This window comes from Mchenga conophoros, linkage group LG8 (assembly GCF_057382185.1).
Source record: "Mchenga conophoros isolate Kocher_MC1m ecotype Shallow Benthic linkage group LG8, M_conophoros_male_GT1.1, whole genome shotgun sequence".
Lineage (NCBI taxonomy): Eukaryota > Metazoa > Chordata > Actinopteri > Cichliformes > Cichlidae > Mchenga > Mchenga conophoros.
The window spans coordinates 2,414,060-2,429,889 of NC_140533.1; the positions used below are offsets into that span (position 1 = coordinate 2,414,060).

At 41.6% G+C, this 15,830-nt stretch overlaps 1 protein-coding gene across 6 annotated transcripts in view; it reads left to right on the top strand.

Annotated features, from left to right (window-relative positions):
- Positions 1–15,830, top strand: part of LOC146567902 (ryanodine receptor 2-like) — a 327,426-nt gene that overhangs the window by 112,294 nt on the left and 199,302 nt on the right. For all 6 annotated transcript variants that reach the window (XM_085283596.1, XM_085283600.1, XM_085283597.1 and 3 more), the window contains exons 14-26: positions 67–202; positions 457–552; positions 2,816–2,934; positions 3,912–4,045; positions 4,139–4,380; positions 5,614–5,806; positions 9,183–9,387; positions 9,528–9,632; positions 11,463–11,566; positions 11,724–11,807; positions 14,024–14,183; positions 15,313–15,460; positions 15,668–15,771. In XM_085283596.1, the coding sequence (XP_085139722.1) occupies positions 67–202; positions 457–552; positions 2,816–2,934; positions 3,912–4,045; positions 4,139–4,380; positions 5,614–5,806; positions 9,183–9,387; positions 9,528–9,632; positions 11,463–11,566; positions 11,724–11,807; positions 14,024–14,183; positions 15,313–15,460; positions 15,668–15,771 (1,830 nt within the window). The remainder of the gene's footprint in view (positions 1–66; positions 203–456; positions 553–2,815; positions 2,935–3,911; positions 4,046–4,138; positions 4,381–5,613; positions 5,807–9,182; positions 9,388–9,527; positions 9,633–11,462; positions 11,567–11,723; positions 11,808–14,023; positions 14,184–15,312; positions 15,461–15,667; positions 15,772–15,830) is intronic.

The window sequence follows — 15,830 nt, forward strand, 5'->3', positions numbered from 1 at the left end:
TACACTCTGTTTTGTAGAGCTCATTTCAGGTGAATAAAGTAAAAACAACAGTTTTCATATTTCTAGGGGATGATCAGCCTGGTCTTGGAGTGCATTGATCGGCTTCATGTCTACAGTAGTGCAGCTCATTTTGCGGAGGCAGTTGGAAAGGAGGCTGGAGAGGCCTGGAGCGCCATTCTCAACTCCCTCTACCAGCTACTGGGTAAACAAGCGCACAGACAGAAGCACAGAAAAGATGCAATAACTCAAATTGTAATTCCACTCACCTAAAACTACATATTAGACCTGAAGACAATCAGGTTATTTTAAGAGATGACAAATGCTCAGAGATTCATTCAGAAAGGGATCAGAGGACAGAGACAGGTGACATGTGGGCTCAGTAAGAGTTTTCTATGTTACTGTTGTTACACCTCTTGATATCATGTCACTTCTCTCAACTTATTTTCATCTTTCTAGCTGCACTCATCAGAGGGAACAGGAAGAACTGTGCCCAGTTCTCTGGTTCACTGGACTGGCTCATTAGCAGACTGGAGCGACTGGAGGCTTGCTCTGGTAGGTTAGCTTGTCTTTTACATGGTATAATATATTTTATGGTTATGTAAAAGAGGTGCTGAAGTCAAAGTACACATTCTCAGAAATGCCTTGGTTACATACAAATGGATGTTACGTAGAAAAAGCAGTTGACATCAGATGACAAGTCAATTTAATCACCTCGTAAAAGGTTTCAGCTAATTTAACAAGAAGCCACCTTTTCAGCTGTTAGAAACATGACTGTGCCTTAAGCTTCCAAGTTTATATTACTGAATCAGCAATATGATAGTGGGATGATAGTGGGAACCAACTGAAATTCTGAGCAATGAGGGGTTTTCTCTTAGTCGGATCATGGATGAACTGAAGGTTTATATGAGCGCAGTGCACTGTGGAAAAGTTGGATTCAGGCTTTGCTCACCAAAACACAATAAAGCTGCTTTAAACATAAAAAGGATCCAGAATTTAATAAACAAAGAACACAAGAGTCAGCAGAGTTTGTTGCTGTGTTGCTGAGTTGGTTGAGGTAAACCCACAAGTGAACGGTGGAAAAACATGCTGATGAATTACACCGACTACAGTTAAATGTTGGTGTCGTTTACAGATAAATAAATAATAGGAAACGAACAGGACAGAGTCGAATTTATTTATTTAGCACATTTAAAACAACGGCTGTTCACCAAAGTGCTGTACGTCTAAAATAATCAAATGAGATAACAACAGAGGAAAAGATGTCATAATTTAAGAAAGTAAGAATGAAATGAGTACAGAACTCATTCTGATTTAAAAGCCAGAGAATAAAAGTGGCTTTTCAAACAGATGAGTCAGCAACAGGAGGGACAATATGAGACCTGAAGTCTGTGATCCTATTGCTGAAGACTTGCCTGCAATGCTATAAGAGGAGCAGCAGTAGGAGAATTAAGAACAGAGTTAATCACAGTAAGTACAGTACGAGTCTGTGACAGTTGTTAGCCACGATCTTAGAGAAACACTTCTTTTTGCTGCTCTTACAGTCTTCTGATAATTTAACAAAGATTCAAAGTTATCAAAAGACACATGTTCGGTCAGTTTTTCTACACACGTGTCTGAGTCCTCTGGTGGCATTATTGAACCAAGGCTTAGTTTTATGTTTTTGACTCCTGGTTGTGAGTTGAGCAATGAAATCAAGGATCTCTAAGGAGGTTGAATTAAACAGAGAAAGTAAGTCGTCAAGTGGATGGACCTATCAAAAAGTAAGGCGTGACTACAGGGTTTTTTTTGTTCTTGTCCAATCAGAACTGTCGTGAGAAGACCAAAATGCCCAACAGATTTACTTTCCCAAGTGAACCGCTTGCCATAATGGTCTACCTGGTAGTCATATTTTATTAGAACTTTATTAGGATTTTTGAGTTATTACAATTACAATGGACAAAACTGGGGGATGGAAAAGAAAAAGAGGAAAGAAAGAGAAGTTGAGCACAAAGTTCACAGAAGGAGAGGGAAAGAAAAATAGAGAAGCAGATGGAGAGAGAGCAAAAACAGTGAAAATCTGCTGAAGAAAAACAACAAAAACACAGCAGAGAAACCACGGCAACGACCAGCATATGGGGTAGTCTACCTAGTACTCACATTCTGATGATTTAGAGTCTACCTGTGACACTGTCTTTACCTTACAGTGTAACCTGCTTTGTGATGACTTGTAACAAACCACAGGTAGAAGGAACCTGGAAACAGTCAAAGGGCAGGCAAGAGAAAAGACTATAAACAGGATGATGATGTCCAACATGAACCAGCAGGTTTAACAAATCATACATTCAAAAGGGAAGAAAGTGAAGACGGAGAGAAATACACCAGAATCGACGATTACAAAATACAAAAAGGCATTAACTACTCTGTTGTTATGATCTGGCAATACATCGATAAAAATGTACAGAAATCAGTTGCAAATTAATCGAACAATATTTAAATAACTTAAAAAAGAAATATTTAAAAAGCACTTTAAACATTTTATTTATTTTCTCTATTTGCTCTAGTTGCATTTGTAATTCAATCTTTTAGTGGTGTCCTGTATGTTTAGAAGTATTTCCACTTTGACAGATAAAATTTACATCATTATTTTACATATCTAACGACAGTAAGATGTAGAGCTGAGTGATGAGTAAGCTAGTTGCCTCTGCTCTTAGCTTTGGGACCTGTACAGCCATTATCGGTTCTCCAAACTTTGACAGTAAAACCGACTCTTAGCTTTTTGTGAACTGTGGTTTTGAATCAAGTTATCGTCACACTGCACCTTATTTTTCAATTACAGGTATATTGGAGGTGCTTCACTGTGTACTGGTGGAGAGTCCTGAAGCACTTAACATAATCAAAGAGGAACATATCAAGTCTATCATATCTCTGTTGGACAAACATGGTCGGAACCACAAGGTACGGGCACTTACTTACCCACAAACACAAACTGGTGATGATGATAGTATATTTTAAAGCCTAGTTATCCCTGGTACACTTGCATCATTTTTTATAGGTAGAAAGGCTGTTCTTTGGATAGCTTGCCTTGGTTATTCTGTTGATTTAGATTCTGTCGGTATGTGTTGTTTCTTTATTTGACTCCATGATGTTGAAAACAGGACTCTGTGAGGTCAGACCCTCTGTTGCAGGACGACTTCTCCTTATTACGTCTGGCGAGATAGGTTTTATGACTCTGCCTTGTTATTTCACCCTTTTTTCATGCTGAAGCATGGATGTAGTACCAATCACATTAAAGTCTGAACATCTATACATGGTGTTTAAAACAAGCAATCTAATATTTTTTTAGGTCCATCTTATGCTCATTAAAAGCTCTTATTTAACATACATCCTGCTAACACACTCAATATGTTAGCAGCAGATCCTTTCACTCAGTACTTTGTTGTAAGGCCTCCATGGATCTAACTTGTTGCAGTGTATCGCACCGAAGATCCACACCCTGGACCTTTTGTTGTGTTGAAATCATTTAGTATCAAGGAGCATTATCCTGATGGGAAAAGTTATTGCCATCAGGGAATACTGTTACCATTAAGGACCAAAAGTTTCTTGTGTCATCACACTGCCTGTGCCAGCTTGCAGTGTTTCCCATCATTTCTTTGAGTAACAGCTAAATGCACTGGGTTGTCACCAGATGTCAAAGAAAACCAGGCCACCTTTTCCCACTGCTCCATGGTACAGTCCTGATACTCATGTGTTCATTGTAGTAGGTTTCAGTCAGAAATACAGACTGAACGGACGCTCTGAGCCCTCTGTGGTGTCTCCAGCCACCACTGACCTTTTCAGCAGTTCAGTATAGATGTCACTACCTGTTTACTTGTGCCTCTTTATATCGTAGAGACAATAACATCTTATCCGTCTTGTTTATAAATACCGTTTAGGTTCTAGACGTGCTGTGTTCACTGTGTGTGTGTCACGGCGTGGCAGTGCGCTCTAACCAGCACCTGATCTGTGACAACCTGCTGCCAGGAAGAGATTTATTACTGCAGACCCGCCTGATCAACCACATAAGCAGGTAAACAAATACAAACATTTGCAATGGTCGGATTGTGGAATCCCATGTCAGTAATGGATTTACCTACTCACTGACATTCATTCACTCCAACAGCATGCGACCAAACATCTTTTTGGGCGTCAGTGAGGGCTCTGCCCAGTACAGGAAGTGGTACTACGAGCTGATTGTGGATCAGGTTTTGCCATTTGTCACAGCAGAGGCCACTCACCTCAGGGTGGGTTGGGGCAACACCAATGGCTATGCACCGTACCCCAGTGGAGGAGAGGGGTGGGGAGGCAACGGGGTGGGTGATGACCTCTATTCCTATGGCTTTGATGGACTCCATCTTTGGTCAGGTGAGCTGTGTGTGTCCAGTGTGTGTACAAAGATGGAGTGATTTTGATTACTAACTCACTGATAATGAAAGTCTGTGCAGAATCATTTTTACCCCTCAGCCCTAGAAGGTAGTAGGAGGTAATGTAATGTAGGAGCTTTAAATTAATACCATAGTTGTATCTACTCAGTAACCTCAACCTAAAGGTCAAAATACTGTGAATACAATAACTCGTGATGGAAGTCACCTAGGATTTTCAAATTGGAGGATGGCAGGACCTCCTAGAATCTCACTGATCTCAACTAATGTTTTCTGAAAATCTTGTGAATGTGATATCTCGAGAATAAGCAAGATTTTGAAATTAATACCATAGGTGTGTCTAACAGGAGACTGAAGGGTGGCACTGGCAGTTGCCAGTATGTTTTCCCATTGAAATGTGAGACTACTGAATGTGGACTATAGTGGTCACAATCTTTAGGTGTGAGAGTGCTGTGCTGCCTCAAGAACTGAGCAGCTTACAGCTGTTAATTCAGCTATTAATTTAACATCATATCAGAAAGCACCAATACGGTGTACATTTTAATAATAATAATGGATTTATATAGCACTTTTCAAGAGCCTCAAAGCGCTTTACAATGCCACTATTCATTCACTCTCACATTCACACACTGGTGGAGGCAGCTACATTGTAGCCACAGCTGCCCTGGAGCAGACTGACAGAAGCCAGGCTGCCATATCGCGCCATCGGCCCCTCTGGCCAACACCAGTAGGCAGTAGGTGAAGTGTCTTGCCCAAGGACACAACGACCAATACAGACAGAGCTGGGGATTGAACCGACAACCTTCCGGTTACAAGCCGGAAGGTCCCAACCCCCTGAACCACGTTCGCCATTTTTAGGACACTTTCGAGTTATGGATCCTTTTATTTATTTATTTTAAAATGCACAGAAATAGATTTTAAAAAAGGAAAAGATCTTTGTATGAAACTATGTTTTTTTTTAACTGTTGGACAGTTATGCAAAGTGCCTGCAAGATGTTTTTTCTGCTGAAAAAGGCCAAAAAGAAAAAAAGAAAACATGGATGGATGGATCACATCCATGGATCACAATAACGTAGGAAATACTCTGTAAAGTAAAAGCAAAAACCATAATGGAAAAATGTCCTGGTATAAACTCTGATGTCGTTTTGTACTTAAACAGTTCAGACTGGAATCAAACTAAACTGTTTCTCGCTGCACTTCTGTGTATCCTGTGCAGGCTGCATTGCGCGGACTGTTAGCTCACCCAATCAGCATCTCCTTCGATCAGAAGATGTGGTGAGCTGCTGCCTGGACCTCAGTGTGCCCAGTATCTCCTTCAGAATCAATGGCCAGCCAGTTCAGGGCATGTTTGAGAACTTCAACTCTGATGGCCTTTTCTTCCCAGTGGCGAGCTTCTCTGCTGGGGTCAAGTCAGTGTTTCACTGAAGCTCATCAACACAGCATGATAACAGAGTTATTGTCTTTGTTCTCCATGAAGCTTGCTTTATTTTTGTCTTTTAAAATGGATTTGCAACTGTATAATGACTATAAGCACAACTTACATGCACATCCTGATTTTGTAGAGTGATTGTTGTCCTAAAAACAGCGTAGCATACTTCTGAGACTATTACAGTAACTGCCTGATGAGTGTCTTACAAAAGTTATCAGTGGGGTTGTTGTTATATTAGGACAACAATTATGTGATATCACTGGGATTTATAAAGTTACGCTGAAACCAAGCACACCATTGTTTTTCTTGTGACATTACCAATAAGTTTGATGTGTCACATGGCCCTCTTCCTATTGAAAAAACAAAAGTTGTATCCAAGATGGCCGACTTCTAAATGGCCACCATGGTCACCACCCATCTTGAGGAGTTTGCCCCCTCACATATACAAATGTGCCACAAACAGGACTTTAACATCACCAACCATTCCCATGTTATTACGCTGTATCCATAGAAATGGCCCACCCTGTAGATTTGGTATTTAGCTTTTAGCTGGAATTTTCAATATATAGGGGTTCAAACCTACAAACTAATGTCTCGTCACATATAGAATATTCTTTACTGGCCAAGTCAGTCACTTTATCTCAACCTAGTAAAGCAAATGAATGTTAATATAAGTATTAAAAACAAATGATGTTAATTTGCCCAAATACTTCTGCGCCCACGAAAATGGGAGCTATGCATAAAATTCCTCGTCAGTCAATGCAATGAACCTATTTTTGTTAAACCCCTGAAAGGCTCAATGTCAGCACTTTAACCCTGCCATGCATGAATTATGACAACCTCAATCAGGATTTTTTCTTAAGTATTTTAATTCATCTTTAGGCATTAAAAGATGAATAAAAAATACTTAAGAAAAAATCCTGATTGAGGTTGTCATAATTCATGCATGGCAGGGGTTAAATGACAATCATTACAATGAAACACGTCATACATCTATAGCAGGGGTCGGCAACCTTTCTGATGATGAGTGCCATCTAAAATTTCCTCAGAAGTCAGTGTGCCATATGACTGCATTAGCAATAAATTTAATAACGCTCCATATTAACAGTTACACACTATATAGAACCACTTTCTAGAATTATATTTGTTTGCAGATGTTGGCAGCTATCAGCGAATAGTTATCAGCTATTTTGAAACAAAAAAAGACTTTTTATCCATAACAAGAACTCATAACAGCAAATACAACAGAAAATGCAAATGCTATTTATGGTCTCCTCATAACAATGATGCGAAATAATAAACTGGGCCAATATGGCATGTTTGTTAATATAGAGACACACATGTTAATGTGATCTCTGGTCTCCCACTCAGAGACACAGGTCTCCGAGTGTCCAGCATTCAGAGGCTACCTGAGGACAATCTTCATGTGAGAGAAAATCTGCTCACACAGATATGTAGAGCCAAATACTGTCAATAAGGCCTCTGCAATGTTCTGAAGACAGTTACACAGAGTCAAGCTTTTCAGTTCAATCAGCTGCATTTTGATGTCCTCTGTGTCGAGCCAGTTAATGCGAGACAAATCCAACTACTCATTAAAGCTTTCTGGTTTGATCAGAAAAGAAAACATTGGTCCATACACCTGAAAGTCCCGAAAACTCATTGTAAATTCAGTCTTTGAATGTATTTCCGTGGTGCTGATGCTGTGCTGCCTGAAGCTTTTGAAATGTTGGAATGTGGAAATTTCAACATCGCTTGAAAAAACTGCCAGCTAGCAACGTCCCTCTTACCAGTAGGCAAAGTTATTTTTAGCCAATTACAAGTCGAATCTGGTAGTTGGGTTGTTAGCTAAGATACTGTCATTAAGAAGCAGCACAACTAATGTGTGTATGCGAGCTAATTTGCGATGTGCACCGCTGGCCATTTATTTTTTAATGCACCTTATCAGATTATTTCACTGCGTGTCGTGCCCAAGGCTGGACTGGGACACAAAATGGGCCCGGGCATTTTGACGAGACCAACCCACCAGGTATTAAAGCCATAAAGCCTTTGTATGAAAACAGACGCTGTTGTGACAGTGATGTACACTGTCTTGTTGGTAATAGTATATGTATAATTTCTGTACATTTCTATAAATTTTGCATCAGAGTGAGCGATAAACAAACAAGAGAGATGGGACTTGTGACAGAAAAGCCGATCAGCTGATCATTGATCAGTTTCATGATTGAAGTAGAAACAGGAGAGGGAGGGGAGAGAATGAGAGGAGAAGAGGCAGCTGACAGCATAAAGACACAGAATAACTCCAGCTTTGTGTCTTTTTCCATCCTAGCTGAAGTCCGGGACAAACTGTGCTCCTTTTCACCTCAATACGAAACGCGTAATATTTTTTCTGAATACGAGACAATTCAGTTTTTACGGGACGGTTTGCAACTCTACTAACTAACCCTATGAATAAAATAAAGTTCACTATCAGTAACATCATAGCACCACCCAGCTGTATAGAAACTCCGTCAAGCTGGCTAGCACGCAGTACGAGTTATTGTAACTGACTGTAAAAAGTCAGCACAACGAAAATAAACTCCACCTAAACTTGGTTTATATCTGACCCAGATAGACTGCAGGTCAGAACTTCTTACCTGAAGTTCAGTTCACCTGACACTCGGACCGGCGGCCGCCTCGGGTCTCTCCTCCTCCTGCCTCCCCTTTCCCTCCTCCACCTGCTGGCCTCTGTGGAAGCTCCGCCATAGCCACCACCAAACAACTGAGTTATTTTTACACATCTGCCAGCACCTGGCCAATCCACCACCTTTCATTGTTTATAGTTACTAAAAAAAAAAAAAATCACGTGTGCCCAGGGTTGCCGACCCCTGATCTACAGTAACATTAAACGGCCAGTGAGTGGCAGGTATGGAGTGACACATCAGTGTCCAATGTAGTGGTTTATGTGCAAGTATACCATCCACACTGACACAAATACAAGAAAACAGCCTTTGAATAGCTGTCCAATAGTGACCAGTATTAGTGAAAGGGTTCATTGGATCTTGATCGCTTGACTTAAAACTCACAATGGTGTGTACGGAGGCAAGAGTACCAAAAACTCTGTCACTGTCCGAAAATGTAACAGTATATTAATTGGTCAGCAATATGAAGACAAATAGCACAACTGTAGCAGGCTGACTAACTCACATGTTTTTGGTACCTTTCTTTTTATATCATCATCATCATCATCATCACTGACATCCCAAATTTGAATGCCTAAGGCAATTTTTGTCCCAGATCTATCACATAAATGTCGGTCCCAGGAGCGCTGCCACTGGGCTGTTTTCTGGTTTTCACAAACTTTCCTGTTTCACCTGCAGGGTGCGATTCCTCCTCGGTGGGCGTCATGGGGAGTTTAAGTTCCTCCCTCCTCCTGGTTATGCCCCTTGCTATGAAGCAGTGTTGCCCAGGGAGAAACTGAAACTGGAGGCTAGTCAGGATCAGACTGCCACCAGAGACCTGCTGGGACCGACTGTCACTTTGAGCCAGGCAGCATTCACCCCTATACCTGTAGACACCAGCCAGGTCAGAAATGTCTTGCTCCATTTTTCTCAATAACACACTTGATTTAAGTTCACTTTTTAATTATTTTTGAAGTCATTCAATAAAGTTTTTTTTCCCTTAACCATAACCAGTAACTGAAACGCTGTTTGTTTTTTGTTCAGATTATTTTGCCACCTCACCTGGAAAGGATCAGAGAAAAACTAGCAGAAAACATCCATGAACTCTGGGTGATGAACAAGATCGAATTAGGCTGGATCTATGGTGCAGTGAGTATTATTAAATGAAAACGAATACCTGTACATAATACCTGGTGGACTGCTGCTATGCATGTAATCCCAGCTAAACAGGTTACATAAAGAGGATTTGGGGCTGATAGATTCTTCAGCACCTGTAGCAGTAGCTCAGTGTTCCAACATACAGAAGAAGCAACTGCTATCACAGCTAGAGATTGATGAGTGCAACACAAATGCTACAGCAAGGGAGAGCCAGGACATCAGGTCATGGGGGAGATGTCATCATCCCCTCCCCCCACCAGCTACTGACAGATAGAGCACCGGTTATGGTTATAAGACCAGACTAACCTGTGCACTACCAGAAAGCCTACGACTTAGTGCTTCACACCTGGATTCTGGAATGCCCAAAACTGTACAAGATCAACAGGACCCTGAGCATCTTCATCAGAAATTCGATGGGGATGTGGAGAACAGAACTGCAGACATCGAGGAAAGGTACAAGTACCTTGGAATCCCACATGCAAATGGGAACAATCAAAAGGCCACTAGGAAAGCTGGAACCACCAAATATCTGCAGAAGATAAGGCAAGTCCTGAGGAGAGCTGAATAGGAAGAACAAGATCCGGGCAATCAATAGCTATGCCCTACAGTTGATCAGTTACCCTGCTGGAATATAAGTTGGCCAAAGGAAGCAATAGAAGCCACTGACATCAAGAGAAGGATGCTGCTTACCATGCTTGGAGGGTTTCACCCCAAGTTCAGCACCGTGAGACTGCAACACTAAGACTACGTTCACACTGCAGGCGAAAGCACTTCAAATCCGACTTTTCTGACCCTATGCGACCCATCTATCCAATCATGGTGTGACAGTGTGAACGGCACAAATCCAATATTTTCCAATCCGATCTGGGTCACTTTCGTATGTGGTGCTGAATCCGATACATATCTGATGTTTCAGAAAGCGACTGCTGCTTGATGGTCACGTCGCATTAAATCCGTCTTTTACGTCACTGACACAAGACAGACGCCAATTATCAGCGCCAGAGAAGACATCGCGAACGCTTCCTGGCCATCCAGTGAAACTGTTGGGAAGACAACGTTGGAGAAACGTGAACATTTTATATGTACTGTATAATCTGCAGATCCTGACAGAAATCTGCAGCTATCCTTTGAAGCAACACGTTCGTGAAAGAACAGGCCCCTGCACGGCATGTACCATCAGCAGACAGAAGAAATGGCTGATATAGAGAAATCCTACCAGTGGCCCCCATGCTAATGGGAGCACTTGGTGCAGTGACCCCAAACTGAGCAAGTGTCTCCAGCAGATCCCAGGAATGACATCCAACAGAGAGAACAAACACTAGAACACGAGAGACTGCAGCAGAATAGTGCAGTCCTAGGAATAGCAAAGATACTGCGCAGAAAGATACTGACTCTCTAACTTGAAGGATAAAGAGGCCAGAGCAAGTGTGGAATTATTAAGATATAGAAGATATATCACAAGATTTAGAAATTGCAGGTCAGTTTCTAAGTGTATAAAGTTGTGTACCATGGACAATGCAAAGGTTAACTGTGACTGTAGGTAACAGAGGCTGCCGGTCACTAAGCTTTTTAGCCGGTCACTTTTAGCGTCCAGGAAGACACTGTTCTTCAGTCTGTTGGTTCAGCTCTTGTTGCTCCAGAGCCTTCAATGAAATACTGTTGATCCTTTTCTTTATTTGAATATTGTCAGAATGAACCGATGAATATTTTCGCTATAAAAATACATGACATCAGATATGTTATGTATTTAGCTACAGCTTGGTTACTATTAGTGTCCTGGCTGCCCTAAACTTTTCTTTTTTCTTTGCATGTGTGCTTGAGGTGCGGGATGATAATAAGCGGCAGCACCCATGTCTGGTGGAGTTCTCCAAGCTTCCTGAACAGGAACGAAGCTACAATCTACAGATGTCTCTGGAAACTCTCAAGTAATGTATCAGTGCAGTGAAATTTGAAATTTCATCATATATATTAGTAAGTTTTCTTTGGACGTTGCAGGAGCATCAGTTATTGTTGAAATTCATAACAAGCATCTGCACATCCCATTCACACTTTTCTTTGTGATTGTGTTATTGCCCATTACAGAACTCTCCTGGCTCTGGGTTGCCATGTTGGCCTAGCAGATGAACACGCTGTAGAGAAAGTCAAGAACATGAAACTTTCATCAACGTAAGACCATTAAACCATTAAAACAAAATGTCAGTTCCATATATAACAGCTGGGTACAGAAGAATATACACATTCACCAGTCACTTTGGAAGTTAAATGTGTTCAATGGCTTGTTAAGACAGATATACAGTGGGACAAAAAAGTATTTAGTCAGCCACCGATTGTGCAAGTTCCCCCACCTAAAATGATGACAGAGGTCAGTAATTTGCACCAGAGGTACACTTCAACTGTGAGAGACAGAATGTGAAAAAAAAATCCATGAATCCACATGGTAGGATTTGTAAAGAATTTATTCGTAAATCAGGGTGGAAAATAAGTATTTGGTCAATAACAAAAATACAACTCAATACTTTGTAACATAACCTTTGTTGGCAATAACAGAGGTCAAACGTTTACTATAGGTCTTTACCAGGTTTGCACACACAGTAGCTGGTATTTTGGCCCATTCCTCCATGCAGATCTTCTCGAGAGCAGTGATGTTTTGGGGCTGTCGCCGAGCAACACGGACTTTCAACTCCCGCCACAGATTTTCTATGGGGTTGAGGTCTGGAGACTGGCTAGGCCACTCCAGGACTTTCAAATGCTTCTTACGGAGCCACACTTTTGTTGCCCGGGCGGTGTGTTTTGGATCATTGTCATGTTGGAAGACCCAGCCTCGTTTCATCTTCAAAGTTCTCACTGATGGAAGGAGGTTTTGGCTCAAAATCTCACGATACATGGCCCCATTCATTCTGTCCTTAACACGGATCAGTCGTCCTGTCCCCTTGGCAGAAAAACAGCCCCATAGCATGATGTTTCCACCCCCATGCTTCACAGTAGGTATGGTGTTCTTGGGATGCAACTCAGTATTCTTCTTCCTCCAAACACGACGAGTTGAGTTTATACCAAAAAGTTCTACTTTGGTTTCATCTGACCACATGACATTCTCCCAATCCTCTGCTGTATCATCCATGTGCTCTCTGGCAAACTTCAGACGGGCCTGGACATGCACTGGCTTCAGCAGCGGAACACGTCTGGCACTGCGGGATTTGATTCCCTGCCGTTGTAGTGTGTTACTGATGGTGACCTTTGTTACTTTGGTCCCAGCTCTCTGCAGGTCATTCACCAGGTCCCCCCGTGTGGTTCTGGGATCTTTGCTCACCGTTCTCATGATCATTTTGACCCCACGGGATGAGATCTTGCGTGGAGCCCCAGATCGAGGGAGATTATCAGTGGTCTTGTATGTCTTCCATTTTCTGATGATTGCTCCCACAGTTGATTTTTTCACACCAAGCTGCTTGCCTATTGTAGATTCACTCTTCCCAGTCTGGTGCAGATCTACAATACTTTTCCTGGTGTCCTTCGAAAGCTCTTTGGTCTTGGCCATGGCGGAGTTTGGAGTCTGACTGTTTGAGGCTGTGGACAGGTGTCTTTTATACAGATGATGAGTTCAAACAGGTGCCATTCATACAGGTAACGAGTGGGGGACAGAAAAGCTTCTTACAGAAGACGTTACAGGTCTGTGAGAGCCAGAGATTTTCCTTGTTTGAGGTGACCAAATACTTATTTTCCACCCTGATTTACCAATAAATTCTTTACAAATCCTACCATGTGGATTCATGGATTTTTTTTTCACATTCTGTCTCTCACAGTTGAAGTGTACCTCTGGTGCAAATTACTGACCTCTGTCATCATTTTAAGTGGGGGAACTTGCACAATCGGTGGCTGACTAAATACTTTTTTGCCCCACTGTATCTAATTATCCAATTGCATGAATTCTGGGATGCAGATATGGCCAAGATTAGTTTACACCAATCAGAAAGGTGACGGTGAAGTGACTTTGAATGTGGCATGGTTGTTGGTGCCTGAGAGACTGTCGGAAACTGCTGATCTACTGAGATTATTCCACATTAACATCTCTACGATTTAAAGAGAATGGTCCAAAAAAGAGAAAATATCCAGTGAGCGGCAGGTGATGTTGGAGAAGGATGGTCAAACTGCTTCAGGCTGATAGGAAGGCAAAAGTAACTCAAATAAAAACGCATTATATAACACGTCAAGCACCTTGCCACAAAGTAAGTTGATTCAGAGGGCTGGTGAGTGTTTATGACTAGAGCAACAGAAACCCCCACTGGCATGTTGAACTGGATGAAAATGGACTGGTCTCAGACATCAGCACATTCTGGGTATTTAGGATCTCTGTATAACAATGCAGTACTTCACCTCTATCTGTGCAGCTATGAGTTATCCAGTGGTTATAAACCTGCTCCTCTGGATCTGAGTCACATCAAATTGACCTCCACCCAGGAAGCTATGGTGGACAAGCTAGCTGAGAATGCACACAATGTTTGGGCAAGAGATCGCATCCGCCAGGGCTGGACCTATGGCATACAACAGGTACTCACAATGTTTAAACATTTGAAATCAATTTAATTCATTTCAGACAACAATGATCAAGTTGTTTTATATTGTAAGGAAAAACTCCCTTTTAACATGAAGAAACCTGTGTCAGAACCAATCTGCACCCCCAAGCCAGTCACAGCAGTCGTGGGCTGTGGGTTACGACTGGAAGACAGGACAAGCACATACTGTGGACGAGAGCCAGAGTTTAATAGTAACTAATGATTACATGCAATGTGCTATATAAACACACAGGTAGTGAAAAGAGGTGTGAAGAATGGACTGATTGGACCGATTCTTATACAGCGCTTTTCTACTCTCATGGAGTACTCAAAGCGCTGTATACAACATGCCTCATTCACCCATTCACACCCGCTCATATACAAGCACTGCTAAACTCAAGTGCAAACTAACCAACATTCACACACATTCACACTCCGATGCACTCTGTGCATCATGGGAATCCCCCACAGTCTAGACCTATTTCAGTGTAACTAAGATGATTTTATAGGAGAGGGCTTACCCTCTCCTATAAAATCATCTCCTACCCTAGCAACCAAAAGTTCCTACTTAGCAAGCCAGCAGTGTGAGAGTGAAGTGCTCTATTGAGTGATAAAGTACTACGAGGCCTTTCAGATAAGATGGGGCCTGATAGTTCAAGACCTTGTATTTGATGACAGTGATTTTAAATTTGACATTCCGTTTAAAAGGGAGCCAATGAAGAGAAGTCAGTATGGGAGAAACATGCTCTCTCTTTCTAGTTCCTATCATTAGAATTGCTGCAGCATTTTAGATCAAATAAAGACTTTTCAGGGAGTTTTTGAACAACCTGATAATACTGAATTACAGCCTAGAAGTAATAACGTGAACGTGTTTGTCAGCATTACTTTCTAAAAGAAAACAGTGCTATGTATTGACAAAATTGTGGAGGAACCCTCAATGGCAGTTAGAGGAACTGCAGTTTGTTTCTGTTCAAGGCCACCCCAGTGGTACGAAATGCTGCTGTGTCCCCTCTTAGCTGTAAATTCTAACAGGCTAATTCTTTCTTCTATTATATGAATTCTTTAATTCTTTGTTTTTTGTTGTTGTTTTTTCCATTTTGTAACCTTGTTGTGTCTCTTGTCAGGATCTAAAGAACCGTAGAAACCCTCGTCTGGTCCCCTACGCTCTTCTGGATGAGAGAACCAAAAAGTCCAACAAAGACAGTCTGAGAGAGGCTGTCAGGACTCTCCTGGGATATGGATACAATCTTGAAGCTCCTGACCAAGACCATGGTACAACATGTTTGCTTCAGTAAAAACCATCATTCATTGTATTTACTTTTCATTTCCATAACTTTTGAGAGAAAAATAAACACCTTAAATATTCAGAAGTACAGTATGTAAGATGTAAGATTTTTTCCTTGACATTGCATTGTTAAGATGCTCACCAAGTCCACCTGTTTTTACCTCTCATTCCTCCCATGCCTCCCTGCCATCCAGCAGCTGAATCGGGCCTGAGTAACGTGTCGGCTGAGAGGTTCCGCATTTTCAGAGCAGAAAAAACATACTGTGTTAATACTGGGAAGTGGTACTTTGAGCTGGAGGTAAGAAGCAAGAAAATAGTTGTGACTGAGATAAAACGCTTAATGAGCATCACTGAAAT